We start from the raw sequence: 27,403 nt of genomic DNA on the forward strand, positions 1-27,403 counted from the left end.
GTTTTGATTTGCATTTCCCGAATGCTAAGTGATGTTGAGCATTTTTTCATGTGTCTGTTGGCCATTTGTATATCTTCCTTAGAGAAATGCCTATTTAGCTCTTTTGCCCATTTTTTAATTGGGTTGCTTGTTTTTTTCTTGTAAAGTTGTTTGAGTTCCTTGTATATTCTGGATATTAATCCTTTGTCAGATGTATATTTTGCAAATATTTTCTCCCACTCTGTTGGTTGTCTTTTAACTCTGTTAATTGTTTCTTTTGCTGTGCAGAAGCTTTTTAGTTTGATATAATCCCATTTTTAAATTTTTCCTTTGGTTGCCCGTGCTTTTGGGATCATATTCATTAAGTCTGTGTCCAGTCCTACTTCCTGAAGTGTTTCTCCTATATTTTCTTTAAGAAGTTTTATTGTTTCAGGGTATATATTTAATTCTTTAATCCATTTCGAGTTGATTTTATTATATGGTGAGAAGTGTAGGCCTAGTTTCATTCTCCTGCATATTGATATCCAGTTATCCCAGCGCCATTTGCTGAAGGGGCAGTCTCTTCCCCAGTGTATAGGCTTGGTGCCTCTGTCAAATATCAGATGGTTGTAGGTGTGTGGGTTGATTTCTGGATTCTCTATTCTAGTCCATTGATCAGTTTGTCTGTTTTTATGCCAGTACCATGCTATTTGGGTTATTATAGCTCTGTAGTATAAAGTCAGGTAGTGTTATGCCTCCAGCTTTATTTTTTTTTGGCTTAGAATTGCTTTGGCTATGCGTGGTCTTTTGTTATTCCATATAAATGTCTGGATAGTTTTTTCCTTTTCTGAGAAAAATGTCATTGGAATTTTGATGGGGATTGCATTGAATTTGTATATCTCTTTGGGTAGTATGGACATTTTCACAATGTTGATTCTTCCAATCCAAGAGCATGGGATATCTTTCCATCTTCCTGTATCCTCTCTAATTTCTCTCAGCAGTGGTTTGTAGTTCTCATTATAGAGAGTTTTCACATCCTTGGTTAACTCAATTCCCAAGTATTTTATTTTTTTTGGTGGCTATGGTAAATGGGCAAGCTTTCTTGATTTCTCTTCCTGCATGTTCACTATTGGAGAATAGAAATGCTACTGATTTTTGTGTGTTGACTTTGTATCCTGCTACTTAGCTGAAATCATTTATCAACTCCAAGAGTTTTTTTGTAGAGGCTTTAGGCTGTTCAATATAGAGGATCATGTCATCTGCAAAGAGGGACAGTTTGACTTCATCTTTTCCAATCGGGATGCCCTTTATTTCCTTCTCTTCTCTGATTGTTCTGGCTAGTACTTCCAACACTATGTTGAATAGGAGTGGTGAGAGCGAGCATCCTTGTCTAGTTCCTGTTCTTAAAAAGCTGGAAGCTTTTCCCCATTCAGGATGATATTGGCAGTGGGTTTATCATATATGGCGTTAATTATGTTGAGATACTTTCCATCTATACCTAACTTATAGAGGGTCTTTGTCATGAATGAATGTTGATTTTTATCAAATGCTTTTTCAACATCTATAGAGATGATCATATGTTCCTTGTGTTTTATTTTATTAGTATGGTGGATCACATTTATTGATTTGCATGTGTTGAACCAACCTTGCATCCCTGGGATGAATCCCACTTGAGCGTGGCATATAATTTTATGTATGTGTTGCTGTATTCTGTTAGCAGTATTTTATTGAGGATCTTTGCATCTATATTCATCAAGGATATCGGTCTGTAGTTTTCTTTTTTAGTTGTATCTTTACCTGGTTTTGGTATCAGGATGATGTTTGCTTCATAGAATGAGTTTGGGAGATTTGCCTCTGTTTCAATCTTTTGGAATAGTTTGTAAACAATTGGTGTCAATTCCTCTTTGAATGTTTGGTAAAATTCTGCTGTGAATCCATCTGGGCTTTTCTTTGTTGGGAGCCTTCTGATTACAGCTTCAATCTCCTTTACTGTTATTGGTCTGTTCAGATTTTCTACATCTTCTTGGCTCAGTTTTGGTAGTTTGTTTGTGTCCAGAAATTTATCCATTTCCTCTAGATTTTCAAATTTGTTGGCATATAGTTGTGTATAGTAGTCTCCAATGATTTCTTGTATTTGAGGTGTCAGTTGTAATATCACCTTTTTCATTTCTAATTTTTGTTATTTGGATCTTCTCTCTTCTTTTTTTAGTTAGCCGTGCTAATGGTTTGTCAATTTTATTTATCTTTTCAAAAAACCAACTTTTGGATTCATTGATCTTTTGTATTGTTTTTTGGGTTTCAATTTCGTTAATTTCTGCTCTGATCTTAATGATTTCTCTCTGTCTGCTAACTTTGGGTTTGGATTGTTCTTGTTTTTCTAGTTCTTTAAGTTGAAGTGTTAGGTTGTTCACTTGCCAGCTTTCCATTTTTCTGAGGTAGGCATTTAATGCAATAAATTTNCCACTTGCCATCTTTCCATTCTTCTGAAGTAAGCATTTAATGTGTTAAATTTCCCCCTTAATACTGCTTTTGCAGTATCCCACTGGTTTTGGTAATGATGTATCATTATTTTCATTAGTTTCAATAAATTTTTTAATTTCCTGTTTAATTTCTTCTTGGATCCATATGTCATTAAGTAGAATGCTGTTTAATTTCCATGTGTTTGTATAGTTTCCAGAATTTTGTTTGTTATTGATTTCTAATTTTATTCCATTGTTGTCTGAAAAAATACATGGGATAATTCCAATTTTTTTGAATTTGTTGAGACGTGATTTGTTACCTAACATGTGATCTATCCTGGAGAATGATCCATGTGCTGATGAGAAGAATGAATATTCTGAGGTTGTTGGATGGAATGTTCTATAGATATCTGCCAAGTCCAATTGGCCTACTATGTTGTTTAGATCTTGTGTTTCTCTGCTGATTCTTTGCCTAGATGATCTGTCCAATATTGAGAGTGGGGTGTTCAGGTCACCTGCTATTATGGTATTAGTGTCTATTTCCTTCTTTAGGTCTAATAGAGTTTGTTTTATAAATCTGGCTGCTCCAACATTGGGTGCGTATATATTTATGATTGTTATGTCTTCTTGATGGACCGATCCTTTTATCATTCTGTAGTGTCCCTCATTATCTCTTTTTATGGTTTTTAGTTTAAAATCTACTTTGTCAGATATAACAATAGGTACTCCAGCTCGTTTATCTTTTCTGTTTGCATGGTAAATCTTCTTCCATCCTTGCACTCTTATTCTGTGTGAGTCTTTATGGGTGAGGTGGGTCTCTTGAAGGCAGCATATAGTTGGGTCCATCTTTCTTATCCAGTCAGCCAATCTGTGTCTTTTGATTGGGGAATTTAAACCCTTGACATTAAGGGTTATTGAGAGGTGTTGCTTTATTCCTAGCATTTAATTATTTTTTTGGTTTTCTTGAGTGATATTTGTTCCTTGCTTTCTGTTTTGAGTGTCTTCTGTTCCTTTCTTTCTGATTTACTGTTTGTTTTCTGTATTTGTTGGTTCCTTGGATTTTAGATAGCCTTTTTCTTGTTTGTTTTCTCTTCATGGATGCCATTTTTATTATACTAGTGGGTTTTGATTTTTCTTGGGTTTTTATGGCCGTGGTAGTTGTTTTTCAGGTACAAAACCCAGGAGTCCCTTGAGAATTTCTTGTAAGGGTGGTCGTGTGGTAGTGAACTCCTGCAGTTTTTGTTTGTCTGAGAAATATACTATTTGCCCTTCATTTTGGAAGTATAGCCTTGTGGGGTAGAGTATTCTTGGCTGGTAGTCTTTGTCTTTTAGTATTTTGAATACATCATCCCATTCCTTTCTGGCTTTTAGGGTTTGTGATGAAAAGTCTGATGTTAGTCTGATTGGAGCTCCCTTATAGGTGATTTGACACTTCTCTCTTGCAGCTTTTAAGATTCTCTCTTTGTCTTTGAGTTCTGCCAATTTGATTATAACATGTCTTGGAGAAGACCTTTTTGGGTTGAATACGTTTGGGGATCTTTGAGCTTCCTGAATCTGAAGATCCTATACCTGGGAAATTTTCTGCCACTATTTTGTTGAATATGTTTTCAATACAATCTCCTTTTTCCTCCCCTTCTGGAATACCCATGACTCGGATATTTGAGCGCTTTAGGTTGTCTGATATCTCTCTTAGATTTTCTTCAATGCTTTTTATTCTTTTTTCCTTTTTTTCTTTTTCTGTCTGCCTGTGTTATTTCAAACAGCCCATTTTCAAGGTCAGAATTTCTCTCTTCTACTTCTGCAAAGTTGCTGGTTAAACTCTGTTGTGTTTTTTATTTCATTGAATGAATTCTTTAGCTCGGCAAGCTCTGCTACATTATTTTTCAGGGCATTGATTTCCTTGTACATTTCTTCTTTCAGATCCTGTATACTTTTCCTCATTTCATCATGTTGTCTAGCTGATTTTTCTGGTATCTCATTCAGTTTTCTTAGAATTATCACTCGAAATTCCTTGTCAGACATTTCAAGGGCTTCTTGTTCTATAGGATCTAGAGCTTGAGAGTTATTACCCTTTGGTGGTGTACTTTCTTGATTTCTCATATTTCTGGTATCTTTCCTTTGATATTTAGTCATTGTGGCAGGGGGTTTCACAGTCCACTGGTTTGACACCATTGTCTGGCTAGGATGTTGCTGGGGTTGCCAATTTGATATTGCTATCTCAGTTTCTGCCCAGTTGGCCACTAGTGCCTTGTGTGTGTGGTTGCCTCGGGTCTTGGGCCTCTCTGGGGAGCTGCCTCTCTGGTCAGCATGCACTTGGCTGGGCTGGTGATGGAGTCAGGTGGCAGCGGTGAGGCCTACCTGCTGGGTTGCGTGCCGGCACTGCAGGGCATGTGGTCTCTGTGGAGCTTCCGCCTCCCCTGCTGGACGTCTCCCTGCTCTGCAAGCACTCGGCCAGGCTGGGGATGGAGTCAGGTGGTGGTGATGAAGCCTACCTGCTGGGTCGTGGGCTGGCACCGCAGGGCCACTGGGGAAAACAGATGGGGCTGTGTTGTTACTGAGAGTCGTAAACAAGGTGTGCAAGCATCTGCAGAGCTGTTGGGATGCAGCAGAGTGGAGCAGCTGGATGCTGTGGCTGCTCTGTCTTCCCTCTGCTGGGCATCCTGTTCTTCCAGGGTGAGTGCACCAGCTTTATAATATTTTCTAAATATGATAAAAATATTCTAAAAAGTTGGTTTATATGTTTAAGATCTGCCAGACCAAAACTTAAATTTACTTACCTAAAACTATGGCAGGATTATTGGGTTAGAGTTAGAAAACTTAGATTCTGTTCCTTTCTTGTAGTGAGACCAGGGAAATGGATTAACTTCTCCAGGACTCCATTTCTCATTTGTGACATAGTCACAAAACTACCCCTTTTAAATTACAAGAAATTTTATAAGACCAAATGGGAAAATACTTTAAAAACTATAGCATTGTTAGAATATGTAGTAGTATGGGCGCACGTATGCTCTGCTGTAGGGCCAGGTAGTGGAAAGAGTGCATGTAGAAACTTCTGAAGCCATTTTTCCTGTAATAGAGGAATAGTGTTAATGCTAGTAGATAAAAAACTTTAAATAAGAAATTAGTGTTTGTTATTGGGAAATAGGTTTTGTAGAAGAATTAAAGTTTGTGCTGGTTCCTCAGTTTTGGTGTCATATTGTTAAAATATATTAAAAATAATTTTGAATAGTGTAGGTAAGGTAGGTTATATATTAGATATGTATCTCTATAAAGAGGTTTTCTGTAAAGAATTGAATAAGCTTTTCTATGAAGTTTCTTTATTAAATTCAGCGCAATTTTTTTTAACCTCCTCATGAGGGCAGTGATGTTTATTCTGGGATTGTGCAGGGAATCTTCAAAGAGTTCACGGAAGGATTCATTTTATCTTTTAATTCAATTTTTCCATGATTATTTTGAAGTACTCTTATACAACCATCCTTTTCTTCTCCCTTTTCTGTACTCTACCAGGCAAAGGGTTTGAGGGTCCCTAAGTACTAGTGCTGGCTGCAGAGGTACTAGTATATACTTGTATCACTACATTTCAAGCCTTATAATGTATAGTAAGAGTTATACAACATTTCTGTTAGTGTATTAGTTCTTCCGATATTTTTTACTTCCATGGCAATGATTAGCAATATAGTGTTAAGAGTTTATACTATAGAATCATATGCCTAGCTCAAATCGTACTTTGTAACTATGGCAAAATTACTTGACCTCTATATGTCCCCATTTTTTCTATTGTAAAGTGGGAATACTAATATCTACTTTAAAGGGGTGTGGGGTAGTATATTAAATGAAATAAAGTGCTTACTTAACACAGGGCTCAACACATTGTAAGTACTAATAAATATTAACTAATATTTATTCAATAAATATTATGAATCTGCTTTATTTCAGGCATAGTCCTAGGCTCTGTGGATACAGCCATGATCAAAACAAGTTTTTGCCCTGGTGCAGCTAATATACTGATGGCAGGAGGCAGATAAAAACAATTATAGCTAGAATGTTAGATGGTGTTTAAGGCAATGGAGGAAAACAAACTGAGTTAATGTGAGAGGGTAGTCATGGAGGACCTCGTTGAAAAGTCACAATAAAGCAAAGGAGCAAGCCTGTATATATGTGGGGAAAGAGTGTTCTAGGCAGAGAGAACACAGAGGCCCTGAGGAGAGGGGTTGGCTATTGCATATTAGGATAATATTATTTAGTATTCAGAGTAGTATAAGTATTATGAGGAATAGTATTAATGCCTAGAATTTTTCTAGTATCTACATTTTTAAAAGCACTTTCTATTCCTTCCTAAATATTTTATTATAAAAAAATTCAAACATACCAAACAGTAGAAAGAAATATAGAATGAATAACCATATACCTACTACCTAGATTCAACAATTAACATTTTGTTATATTTTCTTTATCTACAACTTTTTTCTGAAACATGTCAAAGAATGTTACAGATATCATATTTTACCTATAAATATTTAGCATGAATCTCTAAAACCTATTGTAATTTTCCTATATACAATCACAATTTTATTTTCATACTTAACAAAATTAATAATTTCTTAGTTTTATAACCTAATCTCAAAATCTGTTCATATTCAAATTTTTTCATCCTGAAATTATTTTCTATAGATAGTTTTTGGGAATCAAAATCCAGTCAAAGTTTATAAATTTCACTTGGTATGCTTCCTAAATCTCTTCATATTTTAGATCTCCCCTCCGTTTTTTCCTTATGACAATGACTTTTTGTATAAATGGGGCTAGTTTTTCTATGTTCTGGATTTGTCTCTTTCCTTTTGCTTTTTTCTGTCTTGTTCCTCTTCTCCCTATATTTTCTATAAACTGGAAGATAGATTTAAAATTGATTAGCTCCATTAAACATTTTTTTATTTGATAAGGATTTTATTTTATTTTATTAATTTAATTTAATTTTACTTCTCAAAATACAGTGTACTTGAGTACTTGATTTTCATGCCCCTTTACCCGTTCCTCCCCTAAGAATACTTCATAGTGCTGGCTTCATTATATTTCTTTCTTTTTTTTTTTTTAATTTTATTTTGTCGATATACATTGTGGTTGATTATTGTTGCCCCTTACCAAAACCTCCCTCCCTCCTTCCTTTCCTCCCTCCCACCCAACAATGTCCTTTCTGTTTGCTTGTCCTATCAACTTCAAGTAATTGTAGTTGTTATATCTTCTCCCCCCCCCCGTTTTTTTTTTTTTTTGTGTGTGTGTGTGTGTGTGTGTGTGAATTTATTTATTAATTTTTAGCTCCCACCAATAAGTGAGAACATGTGGTATTTCTCTTTCTGTGCCTGACTCGTTTCACTTAATATAATTCTCTCAAGGTCCATCCATGTTGTTGCAAATGGCAGTATTTCACTTCATTATATTTCTTCTTGTTTTTCTCAATGATACACATTTGATCACTGAGTAAGGTGGAGACAGCAAATTCTCTCCATTATAAGATATGTTTTCCCCTTCATATTAGCAAATAAACTTTAAGTAGAAATGCAAATAGAATCACAAGAGTCATCAATACTCACCTGCCAGAATGGCTAAAAATTTTTAAAAGTAGCAATACCAAGTGTTGACAAGTTCCAAGAACTTTTGTATATTGCTGGTAGTAGTGAAAATTGGTACAATGAAAATTGGAAAAATATTTGGCAGTATTACTAAAGCTGAAGCTATGTACATCATATGAACCAGAAATTCCATTCCTAGGTATATGCCCTGCGTAAATGCATACACTTTTGCACTAAAATACATTATTGTATAATCTTCATAGCAGTATTATTTGTGATAGTCCCAAGCTAGAAATAACACATGTACATGAGCAGTAGAACAGATAAATAAATTATAGCATACTCATATAATAAATACAGCACTGAAAAGAATAAACTGCTTTTATATGTTAACTACATGGATAAACCTCACAAAAAATGTTGAGCAAAAGAAGCAGTGACAAAAAGATTATAAACTGTATAGTTCCATTATATAAATTCAAAAACTGGCAAAATTAAGTGGTGATTATCTTAGTCTGACTGGGTTGCTACAGCAAAATATCATAAACTAGGTGGCTTATAAACAACAGAAATTTCTTTCTTTTTTTTTTTTTGTTTTTTTGTCCTTTTTGTGACCGGTAAGGGGATCGCAACCCTTGGTGTGGTGTCATCCACACCGCGCTCAGCCAGTGGGCGCACTGGCCAGTCCTATATAGGATCCGAACCCATGGCGGGAGAGTCGCTGCGCTCCCAGCACCGCACTCTCCCATGTGCGCCACGGGGCCAGACCAGAAATTTATTTCTTACAATTCTGGAGGTTGGGAAGTTTAAGATAAGGTGCTGGAAAATTTGGTGTGTGGTTGAGAGCCTGTTTCCTGATTTACAGATGGCGCCTTCTCGCTGTGTCTTCACATGGTAGAAGGGATAAGGTAGTTCTTTGGGGTGTCTTTTATAACGGCACGAATCCCTTTCATGGGAGATCTGACCTAGGAACCTTATGACCTAAGAACCTTTCAAGGGCCGTACCTGATAACATTGGTGATTAGGTTTCAACATATGAATTTTGGGGGGGACACAAACAGAATAATGACTACCTTTGGGGAAGGGTAATGACAGGGAGAGGCAAGAAGATGGCCTCTACTAATGTTCTGTATCTTAATCTGTGTGGTGTTTATAAAGGTGTGTGCACTTTGTAAAAATTCATCAAACTATACACTTAAAATTTGTGTTCTTTTCTGTGTGAATGTTATCTTCAATTAAAAAGTTCACTACAAAAATTTCTGTATATATTTGGAGCAAATTCAGTTTGGTTTTGATTACTCTACCTTTTAACTCCATTATATTTCTGTAGGAGTCAAAAAGTGACTTGGGTATAATATTAAAAAGATGAAGCTATGTGATATCAAAGAACAAACATATTTGGAGCTCTTTAATAGCTTTATTGCAGTGTATAGTTACAGTGGAGGATAATTTGCTAAAATAATCTAGTGGCCTAAAATTTCATGTTTTTAAAATGTGACAGTTGGACATTAGGGAAAGAAATCTTAATGGAATAATGTTTATATCAGGGAAATAGAATTTGGTATTCTTAAAATACCTGGGAGCACATAGTAATTTTGTGTTTATAGCTAAGCAGGAAATTGAACTTTGTAGTGGGTTTATTTTAGATGAAGTTTTTTTTAATATTTCTGTAGAATATCAAAATAGTCAATTTTGATTTGCTTCATTTGCAATGAAATTGCATATATTTCCATTTTACAATGAAGTAAGACTTGCTGTTATATGTCAGATACTTCACAGACTTCAGTGTAATGAAGTTGTGACAAGAAGCAAGACTTTCAATTCTTTTTTTTGCCATCTTTTTCAGTAGTGCACGCTGTGTTTATATACGGTTCGCTTTGAATATTCTCCTTTTCATAGACATCATGGAGTTAATTTCCTTTTTTTGTTTTATTTAATTTTAAAATTGAAGTTCAAAGGTTTAGTTTATTTTAGTGTCAAACAGGTGAAACATATTTTTATATTAAAATGCTTTGCTCTATTTCAGTCATTTAAAAGAAATTAATGTATTTCTAGGGAGTTCCAGTGGAATTTTTGGTGTTACATGATATTGATTTAATAATATCCCATGTGGAAAATAATATGCACACTGAGGAAATACGAGAGGATGAAGATGATGACGTGGAAGGTCCAGATATGGGTAATGTGTTGTAATGCTTGCCTCCCCTCTTCCTGCCCAGCACCCCTAAGGTCAGTGGAATTTCCAATGAATTAACTTTCTCATAGAATGTATTCACATTCAAGACTCTGTGAAGATCCCTGGAGAAATTTATTTTGAATCTCATTTTATCAAGTTGGTTAGGTGAAAAGAAGTAAGGATGCTGTATTTTGTTTAGTGTGATACCTTTAATTGTTACGGGTCAGGCTTCTAGCTTCCCATATCTATGCCTTTATCCTCCAAATCAGTTCTTTCAGCCTTTCTGGTATACTTCTTGTTTAATAACTACACTCAGAAGCCAAACATGATATTTCATTTTTATTATTCCTATTAGGAAATGAAATTATAATAATATTGTTGTAGTTGTAAATAAGTCTGATTGTTAATAGTATAGGGAGTAAATTCTAATTACATTTTAATACTTCTCTTTAACCGTTATTTCTGTTTTTAATTGCTCTTATTGCTAACAATTATGAAATATTTTATAGTTTGCAAGACTTTCCCCCCAACATTATTTACTTTGATTATTATCCTCTGAATTAGGTGATGTCACCTTCATTTTATAGATGAAGTGTCTGTGTTTCTGCAGAATTCAGTGATCTGCCCAGGGTCACACAAGTGGCATGTGGTGGAGCCTGGACTAAAACTTAAGCATTCTGACATAAAATCTTAATTTATTATCCTCATCATTCCTGATAGTTCTTTCATAACATAACCCTGAAGGTTAACAGTATTAGCAATTATAAGGAAAAAAATACTTTAATTCTCTGAATGTATTGTCTTCCTCCCTTCCTCCCTTCTTCTCTTTGACAGGAGAATAGAATAAACCTCCTGGGATCTATTATAAGGCCCCAACCACCTTCAACCCATTGCAAAATCCTGCTCCAACCACACACCACCTTTATCATTTTGTAGCAAATCCCAAATAAATAATTTTATCCATAAATATTTCCCTGTGTATTTCAGAAATATGACGATTCTCCTTTTTAAAAATTAACATAATTTATACTATTATTTCATCTAAAAAGATAGCAGTAATCCTTAATATCATCAGCTACCCAGTCAGTGTTTGAACTTCCAATTGCTTCATGCTTTTTCATGCCACTGGGCCTTTGCATGTGCTGCTCCCTTTGCTCTGTATGCTCCACTGCCTCTCTTCTCTTTCTAAGTTTTACTTTTCTTTTAATATTCAGCTAGTATCTACTCTTCTAGGAAGCTTTGTCTCTTTAATCAAGTTACATGCCTCTTCTGTGTTTGTGTACAAACTTCCAACAGAATATTTATGAATTCAAAATGTGTTTTTACCATATATATAGGTGAATGAATGGATGGATGGATCCATCAACCTATCTAAATTAATGAAATGTTTTTACATATTCGGAATCCAGTCATAACTTGACACACTTAAGATAAAATCCAAAATTCTTGGTTCACTTGGGCTCCTATGATCCAGCCACTCACTGCATAGACTAGAGTTTTCTCACACCATTTATTCCTTCAACCCTATCTTGTTCTAGTCAAATTTGCCTTCTTTCAGTACCTAGTATATGCTAAACCCTTTTATGTTTCACAGCCTTTACATACGTTATTCTCTTTGACTTAAAACGTTATTTTTTAAATTCTCTATCTGGCAGACTTTTGTGGACCTCTCAACCTAAATCTCCCTGTTATATCCCTCACTGTATCTTTTACCTTTCTTCATAAATGATAACAATTTATAATTATGTGTTTATTCAGTGATCAGTTTATTGCCTGACTTTTCCATAAATAGCAGCTCCATGTAGTCAGGGATTATGTCTGTTTTGTTTACCACTTTCTCTAGTTTCTACCATAATGCTTGGCATATAGTAGAAGCTAAATAAACACTATCAAATATGTATGGTAGGACCTTTTTGGATTATAAATTAGTAAATTTATTAGAAGCAAAATAATACAATTCATATTATTTATAGAAAAAATGAAATAATTCTGTAATTGACTAAAACTTCACAATTTCTGGGTTAGGAAACATCTCAGAGCTATTTAAGATAGGAAGCCAGGTAACTAGGAAGTCTTCTAAATATCACACATTTTAACTATTATGATAGTGTGAATACAAAAGTTTTTATAAAGCAACAAACTTTCATATGCATTCTTATGAGAAGAGCTTAAATATTTTTAATTATACATCTATATTTAAATTAAGTTCTTTTCAAATATTTTAGATATTCAAGATGATGAAGTGGCAGAAACTGTTTACAGAGATAGGAAGAGACAATTACATTTGGAACTGACTGTGGAACTAACAGAAGAGACATTTACTGCAACAGTTATGGCTTCTGACAGCATAGTGCTCTTCTATGCTGGTTGTGAGTATAAGCCTTTACAGGAGACTCATCTGTGCTACACATCAGGACCTTTAAAGTAGACAGACTTCATTTTTGCATCCTGTATATTACATGCTGTAAAATGACATAGCTTCCATATGTCTCAAGCAGACTACTCACATCGAAGCATTTATTTCTAATTGGTTCTGGAGTTGTAAAACTGTCTACATCTGATTTAAAAATTGAAGGTTAATGATTAACTAGACGTTAGTTTGTTAATTTTGAAAAATTATTGTGATTTAAGCTAATGTTTTTAAATATATTAACAGTTCTTATAGGTTTATAGTAAGTGTATTGCTTTTATTGTCAAATAGTAGCCATTCAGCTATATTCCTTCCAGTAGGAATACAGAAAATAGTTGTGTTTGGATCCCTCTTAAGTGTTTGGACTATATTGAGGTCTGTATACTAAGATATTTAATATTGAGAAATAACAATTTTGGGAAACTCCATACATCTGTATGTTTGTTATAGATGAGTGTGAGTGCTTTGGAGACATACATATAATATCCATTGAATTTTTTATTTTAATGTAGGGCAAGCAGTATCCATGGCATTTCTGCAATCCTATATTGATGTGGCAATGAGATTGAAAGGTATTGTACTGTGGTATTCATGTTTATTTTCCTGATTCTGAGCTGTAGCTATTTGTAAAACGATGTCATGCTAAAGATGTAGAAAAAAACCACATAAAATTTCAGGTTATCATTTTTGTGTCTCCAAGATTAGGTTAATAAACCAAGAGTTTCAAAAATGCTCAGAAGCATTCCTTCCATTGTCTTTAAGGAACTGCCTTTAGTAGAAAATAGCATATATATTAAGGAACTGCCTTTAGTAGAAAATAGAGAGCATATATATTAAGTACTGGTGGCCACACAGTTAATCCAGTAAGCTTTTTAGCTAAATTCAGTCTTCAAGCATTATTGAGTGCCTACTCTGTGCCAATCACTATTAAATGCTGGAGATAAAAAATAAGACCCAGTGTCACAGTCTAATGAAAGATGAAAAAATCCCAGTATTTTTTTTTTAATATAAAGAATAAGTTTTACTGAATGCAAAGAATTGACAACATATTTCTATAGGGTAATCAAATGAGTCATCACATTTGTGTGTGACATTCTTCTAGATGAATGGCGAGATACTGCTATTGATTGTTGAGAAAGAAAAACAGAAGGACAACAGGACAGACATTTTTCTTAGGCTTGTCTTTTTTCAGGACTGATATATAATGCCTTTTTTTCTCTGAGGGGATTTGGCATATGTTCTCTGTTTTGCCTCAAATTGATAGCTTTGAGGTTTCTCTTCCAGGGAGTGGAGCTCGCTGGTAAGTATTTTGCTGCGTCCTCAAGAACGTTCTTAACTGCTATGGGTTCGGCGTGTTCCCTTGCGTGCCTGGTTGCGGGGGCGGGTGGCCCGTGGCCCCAGTCTCAGGATCCCCCGGACGGCGGCGGAGGCGGAGGCGGCCAATCCCAGTGTTCTTGACGCTATATCATTCACTCTTCAGGGACTAGGATATTTGTTAATAGCCAGGATCTTTTTATTTGAACTACTCTATGAAACCTGATCCTAAGGAATGCAGATCCCCATTAAAAAAAAAGAAAAAAGAATCCAAGGAAAAAGGCATTAACTCAAAATGTCTATGCTATCATCCCAGCAAAGACGCAGTGAGAAGTAGGGAAGCCTGTTAGTAAGATAAATAATGATCGATTAGGTGTGTGTAATGTTTTGTAATCATTTGAATAAGACTGAATGTATCATGCTTTTTATCTGTAATATGATTTCTTCCTACTGTTCGTCTTGTAAATAGAAGCTATTATGGTTCAATAGACTTATTCCTAGCTACTCTGGGAACGTATCCACCTTTTAGTTTTTGGGGGCACTAGCATACAGGCTTTTTGATTATTTTTTAAGTTCCCTTATGGATAGTTAGAATGCCTTATACCCACCTCACTGGACTTGGCACATCGCCTTACATTGCAAAATATCTGTTTTTTAATAATTGTTGAATAAATGAATACATTAATATCGTAGAGTTTCATAAATTTTGTCTTATTTATTGGAATATATGTGATGCTGTATAGTTTATACATTGGGGACTTTTGTGAACTCAAGAAATTGATTCCGGAAACTCAGCTCTAAATGAACCATTTCTTTCATTTCCCAACCACATTTGATACAACTTTTGATTATTTTATTAGCCAGGGAAGGGGTAATTAAGCCTATAGATAATGTGATTCCTAATCATTTTTTTAAAAAGCAAATCCTGTTATTCGCTTTCAGATTTTCCTTTATAGTTGCAATCTATGTACAATTTTAAGTTTCCTCTTTTAGGGTTTTCAGCCTTATTGGCAAATAATTAGAAGAAAGGAAAAGAAGGAGAAAATACAAACCATAAGAAATAGCAATTATATAATGTCCCTGAATAATATAATTAATTATCCCTCCCAACCCATTTCGTTAGATACCATATGAAAATGGAAAAAGATTCCCTTCTTTCTTCCCTACTAATCAACAGATAAAGAGACTACCAGCTCCGTCAATGCAAGGGCTCTGAGTTGTATGTGTTTGTGTACTGAAAAAGCAGATAACCTACCCAGGACTTGCTTTCATTTTCATTCAGTATGTTCTTTATGAATAACAATCTTTTTAGTAATTAGATGTCAGATAAATGAACTAGTTTGGAAGTTCAATGGACTTAATGTAGAAATGCATAGTACAGGTAATTACAATGTTTTGTGTCTGTGTTGAAATCCATACTATAACTTTGTAAATTAGGAAAATAATGTAATACTTGGAGCACTTAGTCCTCTAATCTGTCTTTCATGGTGATTTCTTGCGAAAAAGCCATTTTTCATCTCTTAGTAGTACAAGAGGAGAAAAAAAATGTTTTATTCAGTCACAAGGTGGCAGCAAGTGCCAAACTTTATACTTCCATAGTCTCTCTAAGAATCTATTTTTTTCCTTTAAATTAGTAACCCTATTTGAAATTACTTTATTGATAAAGTATATGAGGTGCAACACTATAGGCATCTTAGAATATAAAACTATTCCAATTGAAACATGAGTAAATATTGAAACCATTTTACAGGAGAGAAAATAAATTTTTTAATTTGATAACTTCAATATAAGTAGCCTCACAACTTTTAATGATGTGTCAGTATTATTTTTCTAGTTTTAAAGATAACATTGAAGTTTTCAATTTCAACTGTGGGTACAAAGGAATAATAACATTTTTAGCAGTAGTGGACATGTTGAGGATGCTTATTGAAGGGAAAGAACTGCATCTGTAACAACACTGTATTCTGTACTTGGGTGGCAGTACCTAATACAGTACTCCATATGAACAAGCGTCAGTAGATACATTGATGAAATGCTTGAAATAAAGGATAAGAGAACCTTGTAGTGAAGTCACTTAGCAAGTCTGATTTTGGAAGGAATAAGGATTTATCTTTGTTTATATGCTCATACAATATTCAGGTATTAATATATTTTAATGTACAAGTTTTAAATTTGTTTATGAAGAAATATCAGTGTACATTCCACACATATTTATTGAGTACATACTATGTAACAGACATTGTACTAGGCAGTGGGTATGTAGTGGTGCATAAAACAGACCAGACTCTGCCTGTATTATCAAGCAGAATGTTAGCACTAAATCTCAAGTGATAAGTTATTGCACTTATGAGATATAATCAGGAATCTTTTAAAATATAAAAATGAATTTTTAATATTAAAAACTTTAAGTGATAAAATATTAAACTATTACATTTCACAATTTTAATCATATGGTTAGGTTACACTTAGGCTATATCCTAAATTGATAGGCAAAGATTTCCTCTGTGATCTAATATGACATTAAAGTTTATTTTTTGTTAGAATTTATTTCTTCCTTTTGGTAGCTGAGTTGTATGGTTCTTGTTTTATTTAGTGTTTGATTTCTTTCCATCCAATGATTTACATATTTTAGAGAACTTTACATATTTTGTTATGTAACAAGTAGAAATTTCAGTTTGAGATTCTACTGTGTGTATGCTTAGGCAGAAAAGAAGTTATAATATTTAGACAGGATGGGTACCTGAAGCCCTAGATGAGTCTCACATATGTCATTTGTTCACATGCATATTTTATGGTGCTTCATGTACAAGGACTGCTCTAGATGCTGGAAAATCAGCAGTGAGTAAAAGAGACACAGTCCCTGCTCTCATGGAGCTCTCTTGGTACCAACAAACATTAATCAGATAACCACACAAACGAGTATATATGAGGGGACTTCAAAAAGTTCACGGAAGAATGGAATTAAAAGATAAAAGTAAAACATATTAACTTTATTTCTCACCATAAGCTCCATCAAGTTCAAGAAATTTTTGTAAGCCATGACACCAGCCATTTAGTTCTTTCCAAAAGAACTGAGGGTCCTGGGAATTTAACCATGTCAATGCAGTTTTTTTTTTTACATTATTAATTGAAGAACAATGGGTACCCTATAAAGATTTTTTAAGATTAGGAAACAAAAAGAAGTCAGGAAGAGCCAAATCAGCACTGTTAGGTAGATGCCTAATGATTTCCCATCGAAACTCTCACAAAATTGCTCTTGTTTGAGGAGAGGAATGAGCAGGAGCATTGTCGTCATGAAGATGGACTCTTTGTTGAAGTTTCCCAGGTGTTTTTCTGCTGCTTTGGCTAACTTTCTCCAGACACTGTCATAAGTAGATGTTATCATTCTTCAACTCTCTAGAAAGTCAACAAGCAGAATTCCTTGAGCATCCCAGAAAACTTTTGCCATGACCTTTGCTCTTGATCAGTCTGCTTTTGCTTTGACTAGACCACTTCCAGCTCTTGGTAGCCACAGCTTTGATTGTGCTTTGTCTTCAGGATCACACTGGTGAAACCATGTTTCATCTCCTGTTACAGTTCTTCAAAGAAATGCTTCAGGATCTTGATCCCACTTGTTTAAAACTTCCATTGAAAGTCTGCTCTTGTCTGCAACTGATCTGGGTGCAACAATTTTGGTACCCATTGAAAGGAATGTTTGCTCAACTTTAATTTTTCAGTCAGAATTATGTGAGCTGAACCAACTGAGATGTCTGTGGTGTTGGCTATTGTTTCTGTTGTTAATCATTGGTCCTCTTTGATTAGGGCATGAACAAGATGAGTTTTTTCCTCACATCCTTTACATGGATGGTCTGCCACTGTGGGCTTTATCTTCAGCATCTTCTCCTTTCTTGAAACAAGTTATCCATTTGTAAACTGCTGATTACTTTGAGGCATTGTCCCCATAAACTTCTCTCAGAGTATCAGTGATTTCACCATTCCTCCACCCAAGCTTCACCATAAATTTGATGTTTGTTCAATTTTAGCAGAATTCATGTTGCTCTGGTAGGGGCTCTTTTCAAACTGATGTCTTATTCTTCCCAGTGCCTGAAACTAGATCCTGTTGAGACATGTTGTAAGAAGTTAGTATGAGTTTATTTTGGTCCAAAATAGTTTTGTAGTACATGCATAGTTTTTTCATTATACACATTTTCCACGAACTGTTTGAAGATCTCCTGTAATTACATAACAGATTAAGGAAAGGAGCATGGTTCTTTTTTTTTCCCCCCCTCTCTTGATACTTTGTTATTTATGCTGTTACTTTGTCAGATCTATCTTCTTTTCTTTTTTAAAAATTTTATTTATTAATTAATTTTTTACATTCTATGATGTTGCAGAGCAGTTTGGGGGAGGGGGAAAGAAGTAGGGGAGAGGGAGGCAGGAGGAAGGGTGGAGTTGAGGCCTGTGGCACCTCCCTCATTCCTGCAGGGGAGACCAGGGACTTCCAGCAGTGTCTTAGTTATTGCTGGGCTGGGTGCAGATGTCAGGGGGCTGTGGCTGAAGCCCTTGGGGCCCCCCACTGCCCCAGCTTGGGAGCCCAGGGTGCTTCTTGTGGCAGCTTGATGGTTGGCGCTGGGCTGGTTGTGGGGGTCGGGGTGTATGGCCGAAGGCCCTCTGCCCCCCACCACCCCAGCCCGGGAGAGCCCAGGGTGCTTCCTGTGGTAGCTCTATGGTCATCGCTGGGCTGGTCGTGGATGTCAGGGGACATGGCTGAGGCCCCCAGCCCTCTTCTAGGTGTTATAGGTGTTCTTTGGTGATGTGAGATCTTTACTAGTTAATATCAAACTTTGTCTCTGGTCTATGGTATTTTATTTTTTCTTTCAGTTCTGTGTTGGATTATTTGCTGTTCCTGAAACTTAAACTCTGCACTGGAACTAATTTGTCATCCTTTGCTTATTTCTAAAATGGAGGAACTTTCTGTGGGGACCAGTACTTCAGCTGTGTGATTGAGCTAACTTGCTGCTTTGCTGCTGGTTCCCTGGGGAAGGCTTTTTGTGCAGCTCAGGTTTTAATGGTTGACTTTATAGGTATTTCTGGCTCTCATGAGATCTGGTGCACCTGGGTTGTGTAGAAACTCTGGTCTGGGCCTGAGTCTTTTCATCAAAGTGCACCCCCTGCAATTCTATATTCCTGACCAGTCTCCACTGAGTGGTCCTGTGCTGATTGGGGGCAGATGAGCTGTCCTTTCTGTGTCCCAGTGTTCCCCCAGTGGGCCCGTCTCCCCACCGCCCACACCCCAAACACTTCCTATGGGGCGGGCCATGTGCTGGTCCCTTCCAATGACTCACCGGCCTCCGAGTGGCTCCTTTCTTTCAGTTGTTGTTATTCCTGACTCCTATGTGGGTCCACGGGAACCATACTAGTAGTCTTGCTGGCCTGGGAGCCACCAAGGCCCTCTTCTCCCCTGCTGCCTCCAAGCTTTTTCATATGAAGGGCACAGTTGTGGCTTTTGCCAGCTCCTGCTCCATGCACTCACCAGCTTCAGCCTTGAAGTGGCTGGGCTCAAAACAGTCAGAGCGGTCCTTTTTTTCTTTCATCATGTCTTCTCACAACTTCATGCACTCTGTAGGTCTCTCCTCCTCTTCCCCTTATCTCTAGTGGCCCCAAGTTGGCTGTCGTTGCTTTTTAATAGTTGTAAAGTGGTTGATTTGTGGGAGAGAGTGACTCTGGCGACTGTATGTTACACCATCTTGACCAGAAGCCAGTATGGTTCTTTAAGAGCATATATCAAAGGAACTCTATGTAGATCAGGGTGTCAGAGAAAGTTCCCTTGAAGTAGATACACAACATGATAAAGACCTAACTCTGTAAAGGTTGGTGGGCATGGACTGGTACCAAAACTGATTTGAGGTTTGAAAAGGTATCTCTAGTGTTAGTGTAGAGACACTGAATTCAGGGAAGGGAATTAGAAGCCTATTGTAGTTATCCGGAAGAAATGGCGACTAGAGTTGTGGCAGTATAGAGAAATGGACAGTAATTAGTGATATTTAAAATTTAGATGGCAATATTGAAAAGACCTGCTGACTGATTAGACATAGGGGCTTTGGACTGGGGAGGCATGAAAGATGATAGTTTGTTTTCTGAGTTGCACAAGAATGGTAACATTCACCTTTACACATAGGAAAATTTTGCAATAGTTTCTAATATAGGAAGGAGACCATATTTGGATTTAGACATGTTAAATTTGAGGAGAACAAAAAGAGAAGGCAGTAAGGATATATGAATCTAAAACTTCAAGGGGGAGTCTGGACCGAAGATATAAATTTAGGATTCATTGGATTGTCAATGATTATTGAGATTGTCTAGTAAAAGAGTGTAGAGCAAGAAGGGAAGGCAGCTTAAAATGAACCTGGAGGAACTCCCAACTCTACTGACAGAAGAGCCTGCAAAAGGGATCAAAAAGGAGAAGCTAGAGACATAGGAGAAAAGCCAATAGGGGAAGGTGTTGCAAAAATCAAGGAAAGAGAGTGTTTGTTTCCTGATGAGAGATTAAAATAAGAATGGGATAGAAAAATATTGAAAAAATGAGTGTTCTACATTAATAGTTTTAAAATGTGCATTTTCCTTTTATTTAGGTACATGCACTATGCTTCTTGCTAGAGTAAACTGTGCAGATTGGTCTGACGTATGTACTAAGCAAAATGTTACTGAGTTTCCTATTGTAAAGATGTACAAGGAAGGTGAAAACCCAGTATCTTATGCTGGTATGTTAGGAACTGAAGATCTGCTAAAATTTATCCAACTGTAAGTATTCAGCTTCACTATAAGATTTCTAAATTTTTAGGTCTGTACAAGTTCTAGTTCTCATACTTTCATGACATACTTTGAATAGGTTAGGGAGGATACTAGCATTGAGATCATAGAATAAATATTGATAAGGAAGTCTATGCATATTCCATGATTTTTGGGGAGACAGTAATTTTGTCTAATGAGGCTGATTTTTTAAAAGAATAATATTATTTGTATTTTGTCATATTGTGTGTAATATATTGTTTACTAAATTCAGTGTGTTTTATTTTTTTACGAACTAAAAATTATCTGTAAAAATTAATTTTGAAAGTTATGTATTCATCCAGCAACAGGATTTCATGTCCAGTGAACATAACATCAATTCAAGAAGCAGAAGAATATTTAAATGGGGAATTATATAAAGACCTGACCTCCTATTCTAGTGTGTCAGTACTGGGACTATTTAGTTCAACAATGACAACAGGTAAGTAGAGTTGAGCTTTTTAATTATATAATGTATAGTTAAATACTCATTGCTTAGTAGTTTGGTTTTTCTTTTAAAGAATTTCTTTTTAAATTATAGAGAATTTTGAAAATACAGAGAAGTTTGAGGAAAAAATAAATCATAATCTAATTATTTAGAGATACATACTGTTAAATTTTGAAATAGTTTCTAACATTTTTTTGTGTGTACCTATATATTGCATATTTATTATATGTTTTAACGTAATTGGCTAAAACTGTATATCTAGGTTAGTATCTTGCTGTTATTTTATTTAAGATCACATTGGTGTATTATTCCCATATGGTTAATATTCTTCATAAACATCATAGCTGCATAATATTTGATTGAATGAATATGTATAGCAGAATATTTTTATTTATGAGTCTGTGTGTATTTTAGATTAATGTTTATGGATTCTCAATAGAGTAACTGTTTTCTGTAAATTATATGTTACATGTGTTACTCATTTTTTAAATGGGGTTTTGGTGCTTATCTTATGAATTAGTATGAGGTCTTTATATATTAAGGATATTAAACTTTTGTCATTTTCTTCTAATTATTTTTCCCCAGTTTTTTGTTTGCTTTTTAAGTTTGTTTAGTAATATTATATATAGCACTTCAAAATTCCTTCTTAGAAAGAAAATCCTAGAAGGCACAGCTTTTAATGTTTATTTTCTCCATGAAAAATTGTGAAGTGAACAAGTCTCTATTTCACTCCTCCGTTTTCCTTTTCTAATGTTTTTGCTCCCACTGTTGACTTTGTCTTATATGTACCGTAGGTGCCTGGTGCCCTGAAGTTCTCATTTAGTATTTACACTAGGCTTCCTTCCAAGAAGAACTTAAGTCTTCAGATAATAACAAGCACAAATACAATAAAATCATTAAAACAAGGATAAGAGTTAAGCAATAAACAGTATGTAGAAAGTATAGAAAACACTGCAGTTGATCATAAAACTTAGCCCTAAGCAATCTGGTAGCAACCATTAGCAGAAAGATAAAATTTTTGCCATCTTATCATTATATAATAAATGGTGACATACAAGCTAGGATGCTAATTTACCCATAGAAAAAATTTCTTGATTGTAAATACTGAGTGGAATTTTTTATATTGTTTTTTTATACAGGGGATCAACATAGGAAACAGCGTACTTGATCATATTTCCACACAAATGATAAAATTTACATGTAGTCATCTCTCAACAAAAGTCAAAAGCATAATGTTAAATTATATAAAGGTAGTTCTGGTGTGCCAAAATGATGTAGTCTGGATATGATACTTTTTTACTATTTTACTAGATTGATTGTTCCCAACCTTTTCAGTCAGGTATTAGTTCCTCTTTACTTCTTTTAGTTTTGTTTTTTGTTTGTTTTCTGCATACATTTACATGAAAGTAGCTAAACTTTCAACATCTATTGAATGAGAGAATGTAAAATGATAAATGGCTATTATTATGAATTTATTAACATATTAATGTCAATTTGTGTTTTACTAATAAAAGCTAACTGCTGATATTTTCTGAGCACATTTTGTATAAGATGTTGATTTACTGTTTATATAGATTCTAATGGTTTTGAAGACATACAGTGTGAGTTCCATGAAGGCAGAAATGTCTCTTTTGTTCACTGGTATATCTGCCAGGCACCTGTACTGGAAAGTTACTATTTTTTATTTTGCAATCTATAAGTATCTTGTGGAGAGATAATCAAAAATTGTGTAAATATCCTGTTTCTCATTATATTTTTGCACTCTAGTTTTAGAATCCATTGCCTGAAAGAGCTCTTACTATGATGGTTACCAAATGGAAATTTTCTAATTCCACAATTTCTTGTACATTTATTGGTTGGCATACTACTGTTAAGACAAAGCTTTCTCTTCTCATTTGTTTATCAGTATGGATTCCTGAATTATTTTATTCAATGGATTATAATCAGTTACTGTTATTAGTTTGCTCAAACTGTCCTAGAGTTGGTCAGTGGGAGCTCCTTCAATCTGACTCCTATGTTCTTTTGACATGTCTTCTTCATTCTTTGAATATGTCCTTTGGGCACAAGATGTTCCTAGCCTCATTCCTAGAATCAGCCATTTCTCCAGTGAGTCCAGGTTTCTTTTAGTGGAAAATCGAATTTAGAAACCAAGATATAAGGGTTAGGAGTGCTTTCAGTTACTGGGGTGTTCTTGCTTTTCAACTCTCTCTGCTGACAGAGCTAAAAAAAAAAAAAAAGGCATATATGTGCAAGTGTGTGTGTAAGTACCATTATTCAATAAGATGTGATAGTAGAAAAAGCAATATTGCTAATATATTTTAATTATGCAATTTGAACTGCTATGAATCCTTCATGCATGGAGCTGAGGTATCATTTGGCCTTCACTTGACAAGAATACATCACTTTCATTTAACCGCATCTCTGATCTTTTCTCATTAATCTACAACAATTTAATGCAAACTTGCTTCTTGGTTATAAGATAGTCATTAACATGATCAAGAATATTCCATTATTTATGAAAATGTATTCGGAAATCTACAGAAAATAGTTTTTATTTTGAATATGTGTATTCTAGCAAATGAGAAAATACTCATAACACCAATTAGTCAAAGTACAGAAGTAACAAAAGGACATTATAAAAAATGCAGGAAGTAAAAAAAGACACAAATTCCTCATAATTGGACAACTGTCACACAGACACATTGGAGGACTAGAATTTTAAGTCTTCTGCTTTTTTTATGCATATAGGCACTTTTAGATTTTTGTGATTATAATGTGTACATCATTTTACATCCTGCTTCTCTTTCCTGACTACATATAGGACAGCCGTCTCCATTTACATTGCCTTAGGAGTAAATTAAAAAGCAACAAATACTTATTCAGGAACTTTATGATTACAGTGCACAGTGCTATCAATCTTATAAATTACATTTACAGTACATTTGTTCAGGAAACCATTGCATTATATCAATTTACATTTCCTTAGAAATCAAATGTCATAAAATGAGCCCATTTTAGAACCACTTATTTATGTAAGGTGTCTGCATTTAAATATTTATCTTTGTAATTGATTAATAATGAAATACTACTATCTATAAATCTGTTGAACAACACATAATTTTAAAGGTTTCAGATTGTTGTCTTGTCTTTGTTTATAGCAAAAGAGGATTTCACTGAAGCATGTAACTACCTAAAAGGATATGTTATAACTGCAATTTATTCTGAAGAAGATGTTTTGATACTGTAAGTTTATTGCTCTTCCAATTTGGGGGAGGAAGAAGTTATGCAAAATAATGAATTGCTTGTCTTTACACAGCTGATGAAGGAAGATTAGACAGCAACATACATAAAATTTTAATTTTCTTCTAGGAAGATTTGGGAATTACCAGGCAGTTTAGATTCTTAGACATTCTTTTACTTTAGGCCCAAGACCCCCACAGGGCAATATTGTATTCAGACTTTTTCATCCTCCTATAAAAATTTTCCTCTTTGGATTCTATTACATGCAGTTTTGGTTCTTTGGATTGTCATAGTTTTTGGAGAACTTTACTTCTTGAGCATCTGAGTTTTTATTTGCCACCAATGTATGTATTTTAAAAATCAGTGCTTTTTTAGCCACTTAAATTGCTTTATCTGTAGAAGACGGGGTTCCTATGGACTAATGAAATATTTTAGTTACTGTAGAATGAAGTACTGATCTGAAAACTTGAAGATTATTATTAATACACACTTCATTATATATTAATGGCTCCTTTCCAGGTGCAAGTGGACTTGTCAAGCCCCACTAGTTTGTCTTTCTTATGTTTTGACTATCATATTCCTAATGGTGATTTCTGAGCTTACATCTTTCATCTTGAACACTGGTGACATATGCTCTTAATAATTGCACTTTTGTTCAGTCTGTGAAAGCAGTGACTTTTGAAAAGTAAATACTGAACTAGAAAATATGAGACCTATCCATTTGACTCATGGGTGGTCACCCACTATCTTCTACTCTGCTGTCATTCTGCATTTAACTATGAACCAAAAAGTGAAATCAGTAGTTTTCACTCCACCTGGTCAACTAAGGGCTCTTCTAGGTGGTCTGAGCACTGGGCTCTCTACTAGTGCTTATAATATTATAATGTCTGTACTTTGTTCTGGCACAAATTAAGTTTTTATATATGACATAAATGTGACTACCTCCCTGGTAATTTCACACAAAGCATTTTTCCTATTTAATTGAGAGAATTTTCTTTAAGGTTTAGTTAGCAAAAGTGGTGGTGGTGGGTGGATTTGAATTCTTGTCTCAGTGGAGAGAGTATAGGCTCTATGTCTGGAGAACCTCATTTGAATTCTGTGTCTGCCATTTATAACTCTCTGAGTTTTCTTTCCTCATCTGTAAAATGGGATGATAGCGAATACCTTAAAATGCCGGTTAAATGAAAATGTAACTAAAACATCTTAGTGTAGTGCCTGACATATAGTAGATTTCTCATAAATGGGCATCTTATTATTCAGCAGTGCCGTGAGCAGTCTAAAAAGGCTGAGAACCATTCATTGTGTTCTAAATCCTATTTAGACATTTTCTCGACAAGTAAATTGTATAGAAAAAAATCTGGCTAGATTATTATCTGTTGCTTTCTTTTAGTCTAGGTTGTCAAGGCTCCCAGACTTTCTCAGATAGCCTCACATAAAAGATCAGTTTATCTGGAAATTGAGTTCATTTTTTTTCCCCTTAGCAGTAGGGCTTCCCATTAGCTGCCCCCCACTGTGACTTCTTGGCCTAATTTTTCATGTTTTTGATGACTTGCTATATTTTGGTTGTGAATTTTAATACTACCTTTCTCCATAGATCAAATAAATATGGTGCAACTCTTCCAGCTCTGCTGCTTGTCAGACACAAAGAAGGCAAAATAGAAAGCATTCCACTGTCCAGCACCCATGTGCAAGATATAGTTCAAATAATAACAAATGCATTACTGGAGACATTCGTGAGTATATTTTATAAAAGCATGTTAATCAAAATAAAACCTAGATCAGTTAAAAATAGTATATATTAAAATGATTTTCCAGCTTTTGCTGGCACAGGGCATGATGTTTTGTGAGCTGCTCTGTTTTATTATTCACTAATTATGCATACAGTCTTTCTAGCCCACTGCTAAAAGTTTACATGTCTTGCTGAGACTAGTGTGACTGAAGGCCAGTTGAAGTGCATAATCTAGGGTGAAACTCATTATAAAGCATATGGATTCTGGAGAGTCAGACTATCTGGCTTCAAATTCTTGCTTGATTCCTTACTGGCTGTGTGTTAAGTTCTCTGTGCCTCAGTTTCCACATGTGTAAAATGTAGGTCATAATCGTACCTGCTGCAAAAAGTTATTGTGAGGATTAAATGAGATATGATGTATATAGTGCTTGGTGTACAGTGTTTGGCCCATGGTAAACATTCAAATGTTAGCTGCTATTCTTATTATTTATACAGTTTTAGAACAAAATACTGTCTTATGAAAGGTCTTTTCTAATGCTTTACTTTGTATAATAGCAGATTCAGGGTTACAACAGATATAAACTGGATTACTTGATTTCAGTTGTTTTGCATTTATATTAAACATAGCTAGAATATTATAAATGTATACTTTTCTACATTTCTAAAGTGACACCAGGAAACCACTATTAACCAGCTATAAATGCTGAATAAATATCCTCTTGTGATTGTTTCTTATCATGATGATCTGAATGACATTATATTTCAGGCTCAAATAAATGACTGTAATCTTTAAGTCTTTTTGTGACCTCAGTTCTATCTCCTCTCTCCCGCCATTTAACTTATAGGTTATAATTAATCAAATCATTGAGTTAATATTTTCAGAATATAGTTTTTGAAATCATTTATTAAAGTAACATTTTTGTCTTTAACAACATGTTATTAAGTAAATATTGCCTATAGTATAGTATTTATAAGAATTATTATAAGCCTTTAACGTTTTTTCAGATAATACAAAAAACTATGAGGAAGAAAATTACAATCAATCATAACTTCTCTAAACAAGTTTAAATTTAGAAATATGTTTCCCTGAACTTTAAAATCTGTGTCTACATGTGTGTCTTTTTATATTAAGAGTATTTCCATCAAGAAATGTAGATATGTTGGGGCCGGCCCGGTGGCGCACTGCGCTAGTGCGCGGCTTGGGAAGCGCAGCGGCGCTCCCGCCGAGGGTTCGGATCCCACATACAGACCGGTTCCCGCTCACTGGCTGAGCGAGGCGCAGGGGCAACACCAAGGGT

General features: G+C 35.0%; 1 protein-coding gene across 1 annotated transcript in view; it reads left to right on the forward strand.

Moving 5' to 3' along the window:
- The window catches only part of TXNDC16 (thioredoxin domain containing 16), an 83,983-nt gene that overhangs the window by 50,811 nt on the left and 5,769 nt on the right, over positions 1-27,403 (forward strand). The window contains exons 10-16 of the mRNA XM_008566947.1: positions 10,037-10,160; positions 12,383-12,526; positions 13,080-13,139; positions 20,493-20,661; positions 20,994-21,130; positions 24,295-24,379; positions 25,971-26,109. Of these exons, the coding sequence (XP_008565169.1) occupies positions 10,037-10,160; positions 12,383-12,526; positions 13,080-13,139; positions 20,493-20,661; positions 20,994-21,130; positions 24,295-24,379; positions 25,971-26,109 (858 nt within the window). The remainder of the gene's footprint in view (positions 1-10,036; positions 10,161-12,382; positions 12,527-13,079; positions 13,140-20,492; positions 20,662-20,993; positions 21,131-24,294; positions 24,380-25,970; positions 26,110-27,403) is intronic.

The sequence above is a fragment of the Galeopterus variegatus genome, unplaced genomic scaffold (assembly GCF_000696425.1).
Source record: "Galeopterus variegatus unplaced genomic scaffold, G_variegatus-3.0.2 Scaffold279, whole genome shotgun sequence".
NCBI lineage: Eukaryota > Metazoa > Chordata > Mammalia > Dermoptera > Cynocephalidae > Galeopterus > Galeopterus variegatus.